The 20,271-nt window shown below is 40.6% G+C and overlaps 2 protein-coding genes across 2 annotated transcripts in view; one reads left to right on the forward strand and one right to left on the reverse strand.

Moving 5' to 3' along the window:
- Positions 1 to 10,719, forward strand: part of LOC104909669 (kinesin-like protein KIF28P) — an 11,194-nt gene extending 475 nt beyond the window's left edge. The window contains exons 2-11 of the mRNA XM_031552177.1: positions 406 to 572; positions 1,136 to 1,280; positions 2,867 to 2,985; positions 3,707 to 3,814; positions 5,234 to 5,508; positions 6,393 to 6,527; positions 7,175 to 7,341; positions 7,735 to 7,841; positions 8,501 to 8,651; positions 8,871 to 10,719. Of these exons, the coding sequence (XP_031408037.1) occupies positions 406 to 572; positions 1,136 to 1,280; positions 2,867 to 2,985; positions 3,707 to 3,814; positions 5,234 to 5,508; positions 6,393 to 6,527; positions 7,175 to 7,341; positions 7,735 to 7,841; positions 8,501 to 8,651; positions 8,871 to 9,088 (1,592 nt within the window). The 3' untranslated portion in view covers positions 9,089 to 10,719. The remainder of the gene's footprint in view (positions 1 to 405; positions 573 to 1,135; positions 1,281 to 2,866; positions 2,986 to 3,706; positions 3,815 to 5,233; positions 5,509 to 6,392; positions 6,528 to 7,174; positions 7,342 to 7,734; positions 7,842 to 8,500; positions 8,652 to 8,870) is intronic.
- Positions 10,713 to 20,269, reverse strand: SCCPDH (saccharopine dehydrogenase (putative); the record flags this gene model as incomplete). The annotated part of the gene is made up of 11 exons (XM_003203989.4): positions 10,713 to 12,160; positions 12,593 to 12,674; positions 13,485 to 13,596; positions 14,096 to 14,152; positions 14,265 to 14,384; positions 15,899 to 16,016; positions 16,539 to 16,669; positions 17,180 to 17,229; positions 18,708 to 18,837; positions 19,305 to 19,385; positions 20,138 to 20,269. Coding segments are annotated over 11 exons (1,119 nt in total), but the record flags the coding sequence as incomplete, so codon positions are not given.
- Positions 20,270 to 20,271: the final 2 nt, after the last annotated feature.

A 20,271-nucleotide genomic window follows, 5' to 3' on the forward strand; every position in this document is an offset into this window, starting at 1 on the left:
TTTTTTTTTTAAGGTACTTGTGATGTTGGTCAATCAGCCTCAAATGCTATAATCCTAAGAGGTTTGGGGTAAGTACACTAATGTATAGAAAACAAGACATTTGCTATTGTGATCCTCTTGTTTTTCGGAGTTCTTTAGTTTTAACTTTTATTACATTTCCTTAAATAAAATAAAAAAGACTGCATTAACATGGGATATGATTATTTTGAACTTTTTATTGGAAGTGAAAGGCTGTAGCATATGACTAATGAGCTTCTTATGTTTCTAGGAACTGCCATTGTTGTAATGGCAAAGACGTGAAGCCAAATTGGCACTTAGCACAAAGCCCTAACTGCCTTTTGAGTGGCAGCCCAAACGTATCATCTTTGAAATTATGATTTAGTGTTCTATGATGGTTCTCAAATTAAAAAACAAGAAGTGAATCACAAGAAAATTTAACATCTTTCAGCATTTTGGACAAACATGCAACGTTTACAAATGCTGATGGCAGAGTTACCTTAGTGCCACACGATAAGTGCAAGGTTGTTGTGAATGGAGTGACCATCACAGGGAAAACAGAACTGCAGCACTCGGTGAGTATCTTTGAACATAAAATAAAACTCTGAAGGGAAAAAACACAAATCCAAACCAAAGGTTTAGAATGAGCACTGTGTCTTCCAGCAGAATCATGTATCTAACAGAAGGTAAATTTTATTTACTTATTCATTTAAAATCAATCCAGTGAAGCAGTCTTGCTCTGAAGGAGATCAGAATCTTTGTTCAGCTTCAGAATAATTTTTTTGGTACAGGTGCAGATAACCTCTGTGCCTTTCTTGTGGAAGTCTTTAGCAATTTCTTCTGTTTTTATCATTAGCCCAAAATCACGTACACATATGTACACGGTGAACATGACAGACCAGAATCAACAGACATCAAATGAATCCTAGCTGGGTCCATGCTCACCTCAAACAAAGGTGTAGTTAATCAGTCCTTGCCTGAGGACTTTGTGGAAATAGTAACTATTATTCTGCTTTGGTGAAGGTGTAGTCTCTTCTTCTTTCACAGAAAGGAGAAATCCACTACTGACCACTGAATGCGGTGACACTTGACATGTTGTATCCCTGACTTTGGGGCATCCTTTGTCTAAACCTTTCAGGATCGTGTTATTTTGGGATCAAACAGCACTTACCTCTATGTCGGACCACCTGCACAAAGAACAGAGGAGGACCTGAGCAGATATGACTACGATTTCTTTCAGTCTGAATTGGCTGCAGCGGAAGGTTTTGGTGTGGATAAACTTGGTAAGCATCACTGCTTGTGCATGGGGTGACGTTATTCTGGGGGACTCACGTTTCATCACCTTGGATCATGTGCAGACATCTTCAAAATCTGCCTTGTCCTTCTGCACCTTGCACACTTTTATTGATGTGGGCTGGAGATTGTGCAGTGCTTTGCATGGAAGCAGACGTGAGTCACACTAATTGCTTGATACCTATCTACTGCTTACAATAGAAAGAGAACTGTGTTTTGTTTAAGTTTCTTTTACAAGTTTGAATGTTGTTTCATGAAGGCCTCTCTAGTAGCTGTTACTTGTTTATACTGTTATGTTCCTAAATAGTAATGTGTGCATTTGCTCTTTGTCTCAGAATGAGACTTTCCTGCAAGCCATTTTAATATTTTTAGTCCAGTAAAATGTTTGGTTTGTAAATATGAAATAGACAATCCTAACATCCAGAGGGTATTTACTGTAAATATTATGCATTCAGGTATTTATGATTCTTAAAGAAACTGGGGCTGCGTGTTGTTTGTAATTGTGTACTAATCTGCCAGACCATTTTGAGTTATTAAGTGGCTCTCAGATTTCTCTCTTAGTTACTCCATCCCCATAGAAGCATGCAGTAGTTGTTCAGCACCAGAGAGCAGTCAGAATAATCATGCCGCTGCCTCCAGACATTTGGCTGAGATGCAACCCAGGGCCTGTGATGAGTGGCTCTGGGAGGGCTGAGGGCACACAGAGGACTTAGTTGAGATGCCTGATGCTCTATGGCATTGCTGTCACTCACACAGTGAGGGGTGCAGTGAATGCTCATCTGAGCACCTGGGTGTAACTAGCTGTTCTGAGGGAAGCTTGTGCCTCATGTTCAGCTGTGTCACCAAAGCTGTAGGTGTTCAGAATGGGCTGAGCCAGTTCTCAAAATATACCTACAGCAAAATCCTCTGCCTGAAGCCCACTTTCTAATATGATCCCTGGAGTGTGCCCAGAGCAGTGAAGCTGCAGAGGGTTTGGAGCACAAGGCTTTTGGGGAACGGCTGAGGAAACTGGGCTTGCTCAGTCTGGAGAAGAGGAAGCTCAGGGGAGACCTTATTGCTCTCTACAAATGCCTGGAGGGAGGTTGTAGTGAGCTGGGGGTCGACCTCTTCTAGATAAAACGATAGGACAGGAGGCCTGAAGTTGTTCCAGAGGAGGTTCAGGTTGCGTATTAGGAGAAACTTCTCAGAAAGAGTGGTGAGGCACTGGACCAGAGTGAGCAGGGAAGGTGATGGAGTCACCATCTCTGGAGGTGTTCAAGAACTGTGGGGCATGGAGAGACATGGATTAGAGGGCATTGTAGGGATGGGTTGGTGGTTGGACTAGATGATCTTAGTGATCTTTCCAACCCTAATGATTCTGTGATCAGCTTTTCAGTCTGATTCTGGAAGTGAGCTCTTGCACTGCCCCTCTCCCTATGGGACATGAGCAGGCTGGATGCTGGATGTCCAGCTTGGGGAGGAAAGCGGCATTGACCAGGGGCTTCTCATTGCTTTCTGACTGAGAACAAGTGCCCCTCTAAACCTACCTGCAGGGGTTGGCAGCCTGCTCACCTCTCCTGTTCATGTCCTCTTGAAGGCACTGTGAGCACTGGGCAGGACAGAGCAGATCCCAGCGTCCTGGCTGTATTTCATGACTACATCAAGCTGATGCCACTGGTGGAGGAGGTGAATCAGATGAGCCAGGAGCTGAGGAAGGTGAGAAGGGCTTCTCCCTGGCTTCTGTGGGTCACACTCGTTTTGCACGTTATTGAGCATGAATAGGAAGAACTGTAAGAGCATCTCCCTTTGCTTTTGGTCTTCCACTTGCTTCATTCTTTCGCTTTCCCAATCTCCCTCTCCACCTCATGGGCAGAGAGGAGACACGGGGTAAATGTAAATCTGGGAGGGCAGGCTGCCAGCAGCATTTCAGGGCCATTGTGCTGTATAAATATACAAACAGTGGCTGATTCTGTACTTCTTAGAGAACAAGAGGTCCAAGAAGGGAGAATTCCTCCTCATGCTTGTTCTGTAACTTTGGAATAATGAGATAGATCCAAGGACAATCTAAATGGACAGTAATAACTTATGAGCATTTAAACTAACTATATAGCTTCTGGAGAAATTTCCTGAAGAAAAATGGAAATACATTGGTTAGGATAAAGATTTTCCTTTCTCTGTGCAACCTCATGGCAGAGTGCTTTGTCAGTACTATGTTAGCAGGGGAGATAAAGGAAGCCTCATTCCAGATGGATTTCAAATATTTGAAATAACAGAGATGTCAAATCCAAGCACTGCAGAAATTTTGTGGTGAGAATTTCTTGTGTAAGCAGGATCACGTAAATCCCTGGTATTGATTTTAAATGAAAATATTGCCAACTTGCATAACTGAAGGTGTCTTGGGTATGAATGTGCTGAAGAAACTTTTTTTAATTAATAGGACCTCAAATTTGAATTGAAGGTGAAAAATCTGGCCTTATCAGACTCCAGAGGCCATGACCTACAAAAGGAAATAACAGTAAAAGTGACACATGAAACTACACAGCAGGTAAGAAGGCAGAACAAGTCAGCCTGATGTGCTAAGAAAAGGCTTAAAGAGAAGATAAGGAATATGTGTGCTGCATGCTCATTCTTGTGGAATCATTGCAGTACTGTGCTGTGCCCTGATGGAGCTTTGCTCTTCCACTCTCCCACTCTTTGATGCCCATTTTCTGTACCACCATACATGAATTACTCTCTTCCCAAGTCATTGCTGGATCTATTCACTTCTCAGTGAACTTCTCACTTCTGCTTGTTCATGGGACGGCCATTCTCCTGGGTAGCTTGTATTATCTACAGGAGATACCTGAGGTGTATTAATTCTGCCCCTAAATGGCTGATCTGCCCTGGCATTTCTGTGTACGCTTGGCCACCTTCAAACTGTTGCCAAACTTCTCAACAGCAGTGCTCCTGTTGAAGTGAAACAGGCACATTTGACATGGACCAAGGCGGGAATAACCTGTTGGAGAACCTCACAGTGAAGGCACTCACTGCCAAGATCTCACTGATGGGTCTCTGTAGCCACTGGTGAGCACCAAGTCACATCCTTGTCATCGAAACCCCCTTCAGCTCTGCTGCTCAACTGCAGCTGATCATTGGCTGCTTAGCAACCATGCTTCATCTTTTGAATAATGGAGGAGGGAGCTTTATTAGTCTGTTCTAAAACAAGAGGTTTTTCATGACTGATGGACAAAGAAAAGCAATTTTATATTTTCACTTCACATATTTAATAGCACACTCGTAATTGATTACACATTCTAATTCGTGAATTGGCAGCTTACAGGAATATTGGATAATGTAACATCCTCATTTTGCCATCATCAATGTCCATTAATCTTTCAAACCATCAAAGCTGCAATGTGTAATGCTGTTGCTGTCTTGTGAAAGCATTTCCAGTTGTTCTGGCATAAAATTAGCCTCTACCAAGCTTAGGTCATAGAGGCAATGCTTTTATTGCGTTCTTTAAAAACAGTGATGGAACCAGGAGGAGCCTCTAAATCCAGCAGAGTGATTTATTTAGATTTTCAGTAGTATTTTCTTGGCTACCTGTTGTAAGAACAAATAATATTTAAGCTGAAAGCAAAGGAAAATAAGACCAAGTGAAAATTGTCTTCATGCAGGAGAAGCAAATTAATGAGCAATACTGGGTTGGGCTGAAAGGAAGATGAAAGGTAGTTGTGTTCTAATAAATCTCTGAAATCTCCATACTACACAGTCCGTGATCTCTCCTTGGAGCAGAGCCTTAAGCCCCACACTTCTTTATTGTGGGTGAAAGTTCTGTACATGTCTGTAACAAAAAATCTTCTCTTTCCTTTCCTCCATTCTGCTGTGTTTATATGAACTTTGAAGTAGCTTGGTGAGAAGACTTTATCATACATAAATAGGCTATTGTCTGTGTCCGTGACTGCCTGAGTCACTTCATCCACAGGTGTGGGTATGGTCAAAGGCCAAGTTCATTAACAGGAAGTTCCTAATGGAGGAGCTTTACCAGCGCTTTCTGGAAGGGGAGAACCCAGCTGTGAATCAGGACAGTGATCCCTTCTGGGACCCGGTGGAGGCTGTCCATGTGGGGTCTGCACATGTTTGGCTGCAGGCACTGGCGTACCGCATGAGGCTGGAGGAACGGGCTGAGCTGCTCAACTCTGAGGGACTGGAAGAGGCTGTCCTGCTGATAAATCTGTCTCCGTGTTTCAGTGACGGGAGGTAACCATCCACAGCCTCTGTCCTGGAGTCTGTTGGTTGTTCCTTGTTAAGGGAACTTAGGAAGTCCACCTGCTGAAATGCTTAGCTGGGAATAAAAGCTGGAAATGATGAGCACAATGTGGAAGAGGAAGGCAGATCTCACTGGTCTAAGTGAGTGCAGATCAGCTCCAGATTCATTAGATAAGATGATGGGCAGTCAGTACTAATTTCTGCCTTTGCTGAATTGCTCTGGAGGGTCTCAGGAATTGAGTTTCTCACAATCTCAGCCCTGCTGCCTGACAGCTCTGTCCCTGTTCCCATATGGAGCTGGCATCTCGCAGGGAAGGGATGGCCAGAGCCAGATGGTCCTTCTGCAATGTCTGCAGTAAGGTTGATATGCCAGCACCTAGTCCTTAGGCCTTTTCTTTACAGCTGGAAATCTGCAAGCTAGCATATCACACTGGGTTGCTTTTAGTTTAGCTGCATTACAGTCAACATTGAGGCTTCTTCATTTGAGGGAGGAAATAATTATACGGCAAAATACATTTGGGTTAGTCCTCCTCTGTTTTGAATGGTTCTTGAGAGCATATTGTCCTTCTGGACTTCTTTGTTTTCTCTTTCAAGCACTGCTATTTTGTGTATCATAACATCTGATAATGAAGGTTACGTTGCTATCTTGGAGATCTGCGGGGGGATTAAAAAAAACCACAACAACACAGCACGCCAGCTGTCACATAAACCTGGCATTTTGTTTGCTACTAAGGGATAATTATCCACACATTCATGTCACATAACAGCAGCTCTCCTTTCTAACCTCAGTGTTCCCTTCCTTTCTGTTATCACCCTGTTTGATGTTGATCGATGACCTGGGTCAGTTACACTGAGCTGTTCCTTTCTGTTGGCAGACTCTTCGGGGAGGACGAGATGGTCATTGATCCGCTGGAGCTGCTGGAAAGAAGGGTTGATTTCCAGATTCACATTGCAGAGTGCCTTGGAGTCAAATGGCTGCGAGGCGCTGTGGGAAGAGGCATTCAGATAGGGTATTGTGTTGCACCATTTCCCTGCCACATCAGCGTAATGCCACTTTGTGCTTTTGGTGAAACTGACAGCACAGTTAGCCTTGCTCCTTTGGAAATCATGAGCCCCTATAGCCCATTATCTGTTAAGCTTGAGCCTTTGAGCTGCAGTAAAAATTTAACCTTGAATCTATGAAACTACAGAAGATATGTCGTGTTGGCCTAAAAATATCACTCCCATTTTTAAAAACTCTCTGTTGAGCAAGGATTTTCATGGCTTTGTTATCCACAGAGAAATGGGTGGGGTAGAGCTGGACAAATGCCCCATGGATTACTGAATAGAATGGGCAGAAAGCTGGAGGTCTCAGGGCAAACAAAAGAGTTATGAATATTTTAAAGCTTTTGTGCATTTTTTGACAGCGTGCCACACTGCTCCTGTCAACACAATAAGTACTGAACATTATTAATAAAGTACGGTGATATTTTCACATGTCCTGTGGGTGTTGAATGACTGCACAGGGCAGTTTATTAAGCAGGAAAGAAGAGCTGACCTTGAAATGCTGCAGTAATTGTTGCTGCTCAACTTCTGTGTCTGTTTTAATAGCTGGCCTTTTTAGAGACCAAATTGGGTTTTAATTAATTTTTTTTATGCTTGCATTTTATGTCTTTAGGTATAGAGTTTATGATCTTCCCCGGTACTTATACACAAGGCCTGTCTGGGAAAGCGTCAATCCGAAAATAGAAGAAACAGTCCATTTCTCAGCTCTAAAAGCTTCCTATGAGTTTTTGAATTATTTACAGAAAAATGCTTTAATTGTTGACTTATGGGGCCTCCAAGGTATTTCTTTCCAAAATTTTCACTTTTGAAAGTTGTATGTTACGTATTTCATATTCAGTGATGGTTTGGAGATAGAATCAGACCATACTGTCCATAATTATGGATACAGAACTGTTTCGCTTGGTGGATGAGCAGCTCAGTTATTCTCACTTTTCAGTAAAATATTACTTTGGGATATGAAAAATGGTTAGTGGCTTCCTGATTTCATTTTAAAATGAGGATGCTGACCTCCAGCTTGGTTTTAAGGAAAAGGCTCTCTGTCATGAATTCAGAGTTTAAGAGGAGACTGTTTATTTCCACTTTAAATATTGCGCGCAATGTACAATAAGGGCACCAGCAGCAGAAAGCATGTGCTGGCTGAGCCCTGAGCACGCTGTCTTTACTCTGCTGCAGAAGGTTGCATGGAGATGGACTCCTCCCTGGATGGCCTTTTGCTCACAGCTGAGGGCACCGTTGTGATTGATAATCCCAAAGATTTGACTGCAAGCAATGCTGGTCTGGTAAGTGTACTTACTGACACCACCTTCTGAGAAACCTACTTGATTTTTCTGGGAATATGCAACAAGCAAGGGCTGCAGGGATGCATCTGATTAAGCAGAGCACAGTGCTCTGTTATACATGCTGAGTGTTCCTGGTGTACCACTCTGGAGCACTGTTTGGGCTGACAGAGCCTGCAGGGGGCTGAGAGTTACCACACAGCTGAGTTGCTCAGTACACATTTGCTGGAGCACCACAGTGCATCATTACGTAGTTTTTATGTATTTGTATTTCTCTGTGTTTAAATACAGATGTGTGTATTTATATATGCAAATGCATACACACATTCAGAAAGAGATGATAAAGCTAAAGCATTACCCTAGTAGTTACAGAAATTCTTTTGCCACTTTTTTGCTAGTGAAATACTATGACAACAGGGCATCAAACATAGACTTCTCAGTTGGAGAAATAATAAATGAATGTTTATTTAAAGGATTATTAAAACTATAACGAAGGAAAAAATGTCCATCTGAAGCCACTGAAAAATTTGTTTTCAAAATTTAGTATCCTGAAGAACGTTCCATTACCCCATTGGAACAACCATTTATCTATGTACTTTTGATAGACAGAATCAATGAAGATTTGGTGATTTTGTTTCCTAAACAAAAAACCACCACCACAGGATGCAGCTATGGAGGTGCCCGAACTGTATCGGAAACTGCTGCAGATGGAACAAGAGACAGAGCTGCTGAGGGAGCTCGACAGAGCTTTAAGAGAAGAAAATGCCCTCCTTAAAGACAAACTGAAGAAATGGGACGCAGGACATCATGAAAGTCAGTGCCCATCACAAACTGTCTCAGATTGCATGCTTTTGCTACAGTTCTTCCTTACCAGCACTGCTCCAGGACGTAGACTGTAGAGAGTTAATTTATATCTCACTGGCATTCCTTTTCTTCTGACAAAAGAAATGCTTGCCACTTTCAATGGCAATAAATTCAGGACTGATTTATCACTTTTAGTTTATTAATAAAATGTAATCTTTTCTATTTTAGAGAAGAAATCTGAGTCACCTACCAAGGAGATTAAGGTGATGAAGCAGTCTGAGTCATCAAGAGATGCTGAAGAGATGTGCAGCCATCGGACCAGCTGCGATGCAGAACTTGCCAAGGCCCTTAAGACCTTCTATCAAAATATGAGTGTAGTCAGACAGCAGTTCCTTCAGCTGAAGCATTCCAGGCCACCAGTAAGTCCGTTTATTGCAATAGTTTAAGCATCTGAGGCTGTTTCCTAATTCTAAAGAATTTTGTCTCAAAAACTTTAGGAATTTGAAAATGAAGGTATCAGAGTCTCAGGATTGTTGAGGCTGTGCTACAGTAGGCTTCCTACTCTGGAGAGGAACTCATTGTTTCCATGTGTTTTGCACAGGACCAGAGGTACTGTCTAGGCCTACAGACTCTGTAGTCTGACTTGCAGGTTAAAACCGAAAGAGCTGAACAGACTCAAATGGGCATGTTGCTACAGAATTGTTTGCGTACCAGGGAAGCCATGCTGTAACCAAGTCTGTTGTGTATCTACTCAGTGCTTTAGGGCTGTTATGTTGTCATCATCTTGTTCATAAAGTTGCTTCAGAATGATGCAAATTGGCTCTTTGACCATGGTTGGCTCACTATTCAGCAAGTCTTCCAGATTGCTTGACAACAAAGCTATTATTTACTCAAGCTGGCAAGGGGACTTTATGGTGTAATATTGGCTTTCTCAGTATGACCTTTTAGCAAGGCTTGTAACTCTTCCTGTTACTTCTCAACAGCCCCATTTCTTGCCAGTAACACTGTATTGTTCTGATTTTTCTTCTCTATATAACCTTGTTATGCAGGCTAAGAAAATCTTCTGAACTGGTGTATCATTTTACAGTTTTCACTGCCTAAGGTTTTTCTGCACAGAACAAGTTAGAAACACCTAAACATGAGTTTGCTTTGGCCCGTTAAGTATTTAGCCTAAAACGCAGCTCAGAGTTGGAGAGCCATCCCAACTTCCATCAGTCATTTGAGCGAGCTTGTATTGAGTACTGTAAATTTGCATGCATAAATGTAGGCTAGGACATTTCTTTAGGAAACTGGCATCTGAGTTAGGAGTGGCATGATCTGAACTTTAATCCAACAAATACTTTAGGCCTGACTGTATTAAAGAACCACATAACATGTTTCTTTTGTTAGTAGCTGATCATTATTGCCTCTTATTGTGGCCTAATTCGTAGCTTACAGAATCACAGTGCATTGTTGGTGTAACAGCTGTGGAGATGCTCATCAAAGTTCTCATACTAGGAGACTTTAATTATAGAGCAAACGTGTATTTCTTCAGATCTTGGTATTTTTTTTTTCTGCAACTGAAGAACAAAATTGTGTATCAAGAAAGATATTAGATGCTTACTTGAGGCTATTCGTTTCTAAAACCCACTGCTCAATTTTGGGTTGTCTAGAAGCAAGGGTGCTTGGTGGACATCTCAAGGACAATACATGTTGTCAAGTCACAGGAGCTCTTCTGTGCCTACATTAAAAATATATAGCCACTATGTTAAAGTTAGCTATGAAGCTAATACATAGCCCTTCAGATCTAAATGGCTGGTGTCCAACCTTACTCCTTTAGATGTTGCTGCCAGGAGACTGAGAGGTGTAATTCATCTGGCCTGGATAAAGAGCAAAGCTATACTCCCAAGCACATCCTTTCAGCTGTGGTACATGCTATTCTTGGCAAAATAACATGTAATTATGATCCTAATTTTAGTTTTTGAACCTGTAGTTTGTTCTGCCATTTGTCTCCCTTTTACTCAGTTACCACTTAAGTTAACCCATGAGACCTTCAGGTAGCCTTTGGTGTATAAGTAAAAAAATGACGAGTGCTGAGCCAACTAATTTCTTTTATTATGTTTTAGCAGGAAGATAATTTGCAGGTACTACGTCTTTTTACAGAGACACAGTCACAAATGATAAGTGATTTTGGCCAACAACTTGAGTCTGCAGTTTATAAGCTGAAAAGCGATGTTGCTCTTATAGTTAAGAAGAAGCGAGAATACACAGCATACAGCAAACCTTGAGGATCCCTTTCTAGGAATACATTGAAGTGCACGTGAGTTTTCAGTTTGTCTTTATGTTAAGTTCTGTCTCGAGCATTCTATGTACAGCATAGTCAAGGCAGCCTGTTTGCTTATGATGTTGCTCATTACAAATCTGTTTCAGCCTAAGACTAAAACTTGTAAGATTTCTGAAATACTTCATCTACAACAGTGCTCTGATCTCAGCATGTTGTATCACTGGGGAAAAAATGCTGTTATATATTATTAAATGTACATACAGTAGAAAAAAAATTTTGCTAGATGTATCATCATTCAACCACAAAGAATCAGATGTAGACTCATGAATGGTAATTTAATATTTACAAACAAATGTGGAAGTTGTTCCAGCAGTTTAAGTAATTTAAGTAATTTAACTTCTCAGTTACTATACTGACAAGGCCACTGCTTGAAATAGTCATACTGTAAATACATCTTTCTTGATACTGTTTTGCATACTACACACATTCTTCTAGAATGATTTGTCAGTTGAAATTGCAGTTGGTCTTCAGCTAACTATACTGACAAACTCTGTGCTTTCTGTTTTTTAGTACGGCAAGCTAGTAAGGCTGAAAAACAAACCTTAAGACACCAGTACAGGTCTTTAGAATAATACAGCAAAAAGACAATTCTATTCCTCAAACCTTAAGAGAAGAACAACTACTTTTATTTGACTATGGGTAGTAAGGCTTTCAAAAGTAGTAATGCCACAGACTAATAGTGCCTATCCCCAACAGACATGAGGGGTAACTAGCGGTTTCCTCTGCTAAGGCACTTGGTATCCAGGGCCTGCCCGCTTTAAATAGTTGGGGTGAGAAGGCTGTGGTTAATTGTGAAGCAGAATGAATTAAGCAGTAACTGAGGCTGCTGTTCTGCAACTTAAGGTGAAAGACATTAAACAAAGGTCTAGGACCTAATAAATCACTGATTTTATATGTTCGTGAATTAAGTCAGTATCCTTTGTGTTTTCTCACATCAGGAAGTATCACAATTTTAAACTCGATTTTTCACCTGTTTCTGCTGTAAACAACAGCACAATGCAACTATTTTATGAGGAGGCTTTTACAGCCCAGTGAGCTTTATTGGAATGAGGCGCAGGTAAGATGTTAGGTCACACGGCTGTTTTGATGTCAGACTTCTGGCTGGCTAATAACAGAGAACTCAACACCACGTTTGCTGAGGCGATCAATCAGTTTCGTTTTAGAGAAGGCGGCTCCTGGAGAATACACACCACCTCTGTTAACAACAATCAAAAGAGAAAAAGCATTAGTGGTGAAGTGGCTCAGCAACACCTTTATTTGAAATCTGCTTCCCTATCTAGGAAAGGAAAAACCATTTTGTCCCAAAGGGAGTACAGGAGGAATCGGGCAAGCTTGTTATATTTAGAGGTTCATTTATGCATTCATCTAACTGACAGAAATTATTCCTTGACTGAAAATATAGAATCTGGTTCAATGGTGTGGCAAAAATGTTACTAAAACTACAACTCATCTTTTCAAATTGAAATGCAAATGAAGAACTATCTCCATTGTCTAGCATGGATCATGTTTAATAGCACTGCCCCTTGGGTGAGGTAACAAAGCAATCCACAGAGTAATAGGGAATCTGTTTTATCAAAGAGAGTAGCTGTAAGGGAAATCAAGCTGTTCTGCAAAGGAAAGTACTCACTCTTTAGGCAGATGAGCTGAATCTTCCAGAAGAGCAACAGCTGCTTGAACCATTGCAATTGGTGTAGCAACATAGCCAGGCTCTAATGAAAACAAAAAACCAATGTGTTGAAACGTTCATTCACTTTCTAATCTCACTCTTGTATATGAATGCTGAAGATAATCTCTTTGCCAATCTAAACTGATATCTCCGTTTAAGAACAAGTTTGTTACCTAGTAGTCATTCAAAGTAGCTTTGAGAGTCCTGTAAGAACTAATGTGGACAAGTACCAGCTTCAACTACAGGCCAGTGATCACACAAGAACCTTGAGTATCACCTCTGGAGTGCTGGAGGGCTCTACATTTCAGCAGGAGCGCTGCCCATTCTGTGCTTAAATTCAGACCTTTTGATTTAATACTATTTATAGTCAGCTACATATTTTGTTGTTTAAAGTAGCAGTAGTTAGCTAACTCCATTCTAAATGTACATTGTTGCTGTCTCCAAAACTTCATTTCAGGAATGGCCTGAACACTAGTATGTATAGCTAAAAACAACACCACATAATGTATGGGTTTTAGGTTCACTCATAGGGGACTGGAAATAAATGTGTAGTAAGCCCAGGTTCTACGAACCACCCTTAAATCACTCTCCCTTTACTATTCTACTCTGGCAAAAATGAGAATTAGTATGATGACAGGCAAAAAAAAAGAGAACGTCAAGCACAAAACACAGTTAGCTTTTTCTAAAAGCAGGTTAAAATGAATGCTGGTATCCAAGATCATATTCTGTAAATAGTGTTGACTTAGTGCACGTTGCAAGCACTTTGCAAGGGCAAAGGGATGTCAGTGGAACCACAAACCTTTATCACATGAGGAAATGTGAGCCAAAAGCAGTTAGCTGCTAACATACATACCTGGTCCCTTCACTTGAGTGCAGATCTTTACATTTGGTTTGCCATTTTGCGGATCTTGCCCCTCACTGTAACCCTCACCAAAAAATGTCATTGTGAAGGAGGTTCCATCCATCTGTAGTAAGTAAGACAAGGGGCAAGTCACCAAAACAGTCATACACTTCTGTCAAGCAAAGTAGTAGTAAAGCACTATAATCCACCCAAACACGAGAGCAGTTATTTTGAGTTACTATTTAAAAGGTACAATTGCATTTACATAATTTGGATATTCTGATCACTTCCACTTTATTGGAACAGTTATTGCCCTCAAGTCCACTTATTCTCTCATTGCTTTCAGGCTTGATTTTGCTGCAGTCTGTATACTGTGAACTATTCATGTGAATACATCAGAGCCAGCAATATGATCCAGTTTTTTCCTTACAAGAGCTCTACACATTTTGATGTCCTACTGCCAGACAACATTACTTTTTGAATAGTCAAAGCTATCTGAACAGGTATACACAGTGTGTATTCAGAAATGATTTATTTCTTTGAGACTATGTGGTGGATGCCAGTTTACAACTGTACCATTACCACAAATTTCTTATTAGGTGGGATGGAAAGCAGCCAGTTACCTGTTTCTGGGTTGGTCCTTTCTTTGTGAAACGTCCAGCAGAGAAAAATTCTGGGTACTGCGTAATGAGAAGGAAAAGAAAAACAATTAAAAAACAAACAATAAATTAGAGGGAATAAAAAGACTCCCACCACTTGATTCTTTAATTCTTTTGCACTTTGAATGCTTACTTTTGTCAGGAGTTTTCTTCCAAAGCTAAATTTCACAAGAAGAAGAAATAAAATGCCAGCAAACATCAGCTTCATAACAGAGCCAAGACCACCTACAGTCACATAAGCACCGTATTGTACCTACAACAGAAATACACCATCAGTGATAGAATTTATATCAACATTTTTGTATGAATTCCATTTTAAAGATGCAGGATGCAACTTTTTTTATACAACATCTGTTTGAAAAGAAGCTTAAACAGCTGTTATAATTCTAAATAATGCTTCACTTCATAGTTCTTTATGAGAAGACACTGCAACTACAGATTGGAAAGACTATGGTAAAGTGGAAAACAAAAGTTGTCTTTTGCTATCTCCTTTCAGGTTTTCCTGAGATCTTCCTTTCAATCCCATTATGTTTTCATGTAAGAGAACACAAGGCCTTGTATTGTAATTCTGAACTAGTAACAATAAAACTTTTTCATTAATAGCTACAAGCCTATTTTTAGAGCACAGTGTCACTTCAATGATTCTGCACAGCTGTTAGATATACCGTTGGTGCTGGTTTCCTCTGAAGGAACCATGGAAAACAAGAACTAAACATCTTGCACACCAGAAACACAAGCATTAAAGAAGTCTCCAGGTACAAATAAGAATATATAACTTCTTTATGACAATATTTACTACGTTATACCAACTTGACTACAGTTATGATGTTTTTAAAATCTCCGTTGATACAACAAAAAAGCCTCTGCAGTTACAGAATCAAAAACCTTCATCCTTTTCTATAATCAAGAAACAGCCCTTTTAAATATTTCTGTGACCCAAAGCTTCCATTCCCTACAAATACACACCCAGAAATCAGACAGCACAGAAACTTTAGAAGACACTCTTTCAACACAAGGACATAGAGCTGTTGGAGGAGGTCCAGAGGAGGGCCGTGAAGATGGTCAGAGGGGCTGGAGCACCTGCCCTACAAGGACAGGCTGAGAGAGCTAGGGCTCTTCAGCCTGGAGAAGAGATGGCTCCAAGAAGACTTTATAGCAGCCTTCCAGTATTTGAAGGGGCCTCCAGGAAAGCTAGGGAGGGACTTTTTATAAGGGCATGTGGTGACAGGATAAGGGGAAATTGTTTTAAACTGGAAGAGGGTAGATTTAGACTAGATATTAGGAAGAAATTCTTTATTGTGAGAGTGATGAGACACTGGAACAGGTTGCCCAGAGAGACTGTGAATGCCCACATCCAAAAGGTGGGACTGGATGGGGCTCTGAGCAACCTGGTCTAGAGGGAGGTGTCCCTGCCTGTAGCAGGGGAGCTGGAACTAAATGACCTTGAAGGTGCCTTGCAACTCAAACTATTCTAGGATTCTATGAACTGTTTTGTTAACAGCAAAAAGCAGGCTCATCCAGAAGGATGTTGCATAGTATGAAAAAGGGCATCCAGAAGAACCTACACTACATCAGGTCAAGCAATTTGACAGAGGTCATCAACAAAACAAGCCTCCTTCTTTACAGAATGAAAAATTCATTATTATTTTACCTAGCTACAGAAACTCTGCTACACAGATCTCCATAAAGTACTGTTATTATGTAGAGGGAGGATTTGCTGAAAATTAATTACAGTATAAACACACTGCAATAATAACAGTCACTTACTGGTGTTTCCTGCAACTGTGAATGCAAATAGCGCTGCGACCGTTTCACAACAGAAACATCAGATCCCATGAATGGAATTGAGTATTGTTTGAACTCCTTACTGTAAAACACAAGTCCTCTGCAAATGGAAAAAACATTCACAAAAAGTGTTCAAGTCTTCACCAAGCGGAAAGAAACAAACCATAACAGTGCTACCATTGCTGACTTTCCCTCAAGCACTTTTACAACATGATCTCTTCACTGAAAGCAAATCAAATCAGTGATTCAGATTTATCCCTGGCTCAACTCGTAATTCCTTGAACTACAGCCAGGATGGATTTGATAATCAAAATAAATAAGATTCTCACATTTATTTTTCCTGTTCTACCGATTGCTTCTGAAATGAAAGTAAGGAAGTTGCCATGCCTCTACAAGTCTTCCAGAATAAGTTAACTTTGAGACCCAGAAAATGCTAACGTGTTCTTTTACAATCAAATATGAGTTCAGTACTTTCAGTTCTACCAGACAAACGTGTACATGTGCAGATTTTTTAAAAGACCTAAATGTATCTTTTTAACATTTAATAATATGTTAATAATCTATACAATAAGTAATGGAACTGTTAGAAAACAACCTGTTTCACATCGTAAACTTCTTATACCTTCTTTTAAGTTTCGCACCAACTACTGGAACCGGAGAATATCCAATCTTCTTTCGAAGTGCCTTCAGGTTGTCTTGATCTGCCAGGCCGTAAACAGCTGACTTCCAGGTCCCATCATGTATGCAAGAACCCTGATAAAGTCCAAGGAACAGTAATTAGTTCAGTAGAGGTTTCAGATATTATTTTAATAATGACCTTGGAGTCATTATGTAGTATTAGAAAATTATTATGTGTATGCATTGTGATTACGTGCACTATGAAAACAACCCAAACACAAAAAGACAGCCAAACACTTTGCCATCTTCTGGCAACACACATGCATCCATTGCAGCTTATTTGTGTATGAATCCTTCCCAAGTCTCTGTGCAAAGAAATCAATGACAAATACTATTATTCCTTGAAACTGCTTAGTAGAAGTAATTATATGTAGACAGCAAGCCCATTGAAACAAATGTTACTAAGGGTGCTTCCTTGGGATACTTTTATTAGCTTCTAAAGAACAAAGTTCTTAGACTCCTGAACAGAGAACTGCCATAGCTCATGCCTTGATGTGCACTAATGCAACAACAGCTATTCATATTAGCTATGCCAGTGTTGCCCCAAATACACCTGAGTTTCCACAAGTGTATAAACCAACTAACCTCAGGTCCAGTTTTCACTGACAGAAAACTTTCAACAGCAGTTAAGGTACCTGTAAGTGAGGAGAAAACATGAAAGGTAATTACTTGGGACATGCAGTCAGATTTGTTCACACACTTAGAGTATACTCTGGTAGCCTTAAATGGTAGACCAGCAACATCACAAGTTGAAGAATTACATTGTTATCTCAAAGTAAAATAAACTAGATTAGGATCCAAAGCTATTTTAGTTAGCAAATATAAAATTTCATACATGAAGTACTTCAGTCACTTCACTTCAGACAATGTTGTCATTGGTCATTAAATGCTAGTTGCTTTATCTAGTTAGTAAGATTGTGTAAATAATAAATGAAAAAAGAATATTTAAAGGCAGAATTAGTTTTCCTTCAAGTTTTGAGATAAGGCCTAAGGGCTGTGAAAACCTAGATGAACAAATGGGAGTGTGGTAAATGTTACTACAAAAAAAAACCAAAAAAAAAAACAACGAAACAGTAAATTTAAAAAAAGAAGAAAAATCACACAACATATCCTAAACCAAAGGTTTCTTAGTTGTCATAAACAGCAAAACAACAACTCCACATTTTGTGTAGCTCTACTTTGCTCACCTCCTTCTGAAATTAAAAGAGATAATTTAAATCTAAAAGGCAACTGGATAGACAGGTGCTAAAACCAGAAAGCCAAAACAGGATGAGCTAAAAGACATCTTTATTCAAAAAGCATCAAATTTATTCATGCATCGAATTATAAGACTGTGAGCACTCCAGATACTCATTTCCACGCCTCTTCTTCTCTTCCCCAATCAGGTCCTTCTACAGATTTAGTTTTATTAAACTGAAAGTTGATGATACACTCCAATATAAAGCATGTAATAGCAATTTTAATAGTAATGAAAGTAGAACATTTGGACACTTCTACTGACCCTTCCAACTGAAAGTCTGAGCCAGTGAACAAAGTATCCTCATTTGGGGTTAGGATCAAGTACTGTTTGCATAGAGTTAAATCATCTCACACTTTTTCTCAAACATATTTACTCTCTGAGTCCAGGTGCTCTTGACAAAAAAAAGATATTAGCAGTGCTACCTACTTAGGTCCATACGACAACTACTCAGTGCTGGCAGCAGAGAAACAAAACTTAGGAAACCCGATTACTCACAGATTTGCAATCCCTTCCCCATGTGCACTGTGACTTCCTGCCTCATCCTTACAGCATTCTCACTGCACAAGTGGCAGAGAGCTGAGGATCGTCTATGGGTGGATGCCCACACACTCGCAGAGCAGCCCAATCCTGATAGCTGAGGCTCCTGTTCTCTAGCAACATGACCTTGAATCTTTCCTCTCCCTTATCACTAATTTTCTTGACTCTAGTGGGAATACGATTTACATTTTATTTATCTATCTACCACATTTGGTTGAAACCAGTTAATTGGTAAAGGTAGGCAAAAGGCAGATTGAAAGAATTCCCCCATAAGCACTGCTGTTTTACCGTAATCTGCATGTCTTTTTCAGCCTACAGTCACGCTAAATAAGTCACCTTTCAACTTGTCTCTGGTGTACAGCACTCCCATATCAGCTGGTATGGAGTCAAAGCCACAGCTTCCAATGATATACACTTTCTTCTCTGCAGCTTTTTCATTGTATTTCAGGTACATTCCTTCCAGAAACTAAAACACAAGCAGAATAAATACTTTAAGTAGAACCCCAAATTGGCAATATCCAGTATTAACCATCAGCACTTTACTCTCATATCATAGCACCCTACAGACTTCACATTACTCACAAGTATCTTTACAACAGATGCATGTTATTCCTGTTTTATGGTATGAAAATGTTGCAGCAGTGCAAGAAGAAAATGATTGATCCGAAATTCATGCAGGGAATCGTAAGTAAGATTTAAGGCAGGATTCAAACATTTTGGAATTACTGAGAATAAGGTCCTGAGAAGCTTTTATCTAACAGTGATTAAACAAATGATACACATAAACATATCCTAAAAATCAATGCACCTTAAAACTGCAGATTGGGAGGCAGAATTTGCCCACATATTCACAGACACAGAAACATGGAACACAACAAACAAATGCTTTACTAGATTCATAACACAGAGTAGCACTTTTCCAAGCTCACATACCTGGGGCTCTCCACTGATGTCAATGCAGCTTGCACCATTTTCCACACAAGCTTTCACTACAGGCTCTCCGAAAAATCTATACTAAAGGGGGAAAAAAACCACCACAGGTAACAAAATAAAGCCCACACAACTCCCCAACTTGTTTTGTCTAAAGTATGTGTACCTACAACAGAAGTAAGCCTCAGGTATTGATTTTGCCAAGTGGGGCAAATGCAATAATCTTGTCTTGGTGGGGGGAAGGACGAGCAGAACAAACTGCATCACTGATAACAGTCATTCCTCCTGAGTTAAGATAAGATCACCAGAGCCAACTGCACGTACATTACCTTGGTTTATGCTTTCTGCATGTTATCTGCGTACCCTGTGGCTAACAGCTTTTACAGAGCTGGCCATTACCCAGCCACCAGGTTTCGTACTTTGATCTGCTCAGGCAGAGTTGGTGACATTGTCACTCCAAGATCTGAAGCGGCCAAGAACTTATACCACAACTCCACGTGCTTCTTCCCTTTCCAAAGCCAGGCTGGATGTGGCTCTGGGCAGCCTGGCCTCGTGCTTGGTGACTGCACATAGCAGGGGGGTTGAAACCAGATGATCATCGTGGTGCTTTTCAACCCAGGCCATTCTATGATTCTATGATCCCTCAGCAATTCTTCCAACCCGAACACCACTTACGATGCCTAGCATAAACCAGAACTGCTCTCTGGCTTACAAGTGATTTCTAACGGTGCCATTGAACGATGAAAAGAATAAAACCTAACTCTCCAGCGAGATCTTTCCATGCATTACAACACCCGAAAGGTTGGCGGGTCACCGCCAGCACTCCCAGCACTCACCGGGCCCACGCAGTTGAGCACTACCCGGGTCTGCTTCGCCATTGCGGCCAGCGAGGCCGGGTCGCTCACATCGCACAGCAGCACGCCGACCTCCGGACCCAGCGCCTTCTTCACTGCGTACGGAGACCGCCGTT

This window comes from Meleagris gallopavo, chromosome 2 (genome assembly GCF_000146605.3).
Source record: "Meleagris gallopavo isolate NT-WF06-2002-E0010 breed Aviagen turkey brand Nicholas breeding stock chromosome 2, Turkey_5.1, whole genome shotgun sequence".
In the NCBI taxonomy this organism is placed as follows: Eukaryota; Metazoa; Chordata; class Aves; order Galliformes; family Phasianidae; genus Meleagris; species Meleagris gallopavo.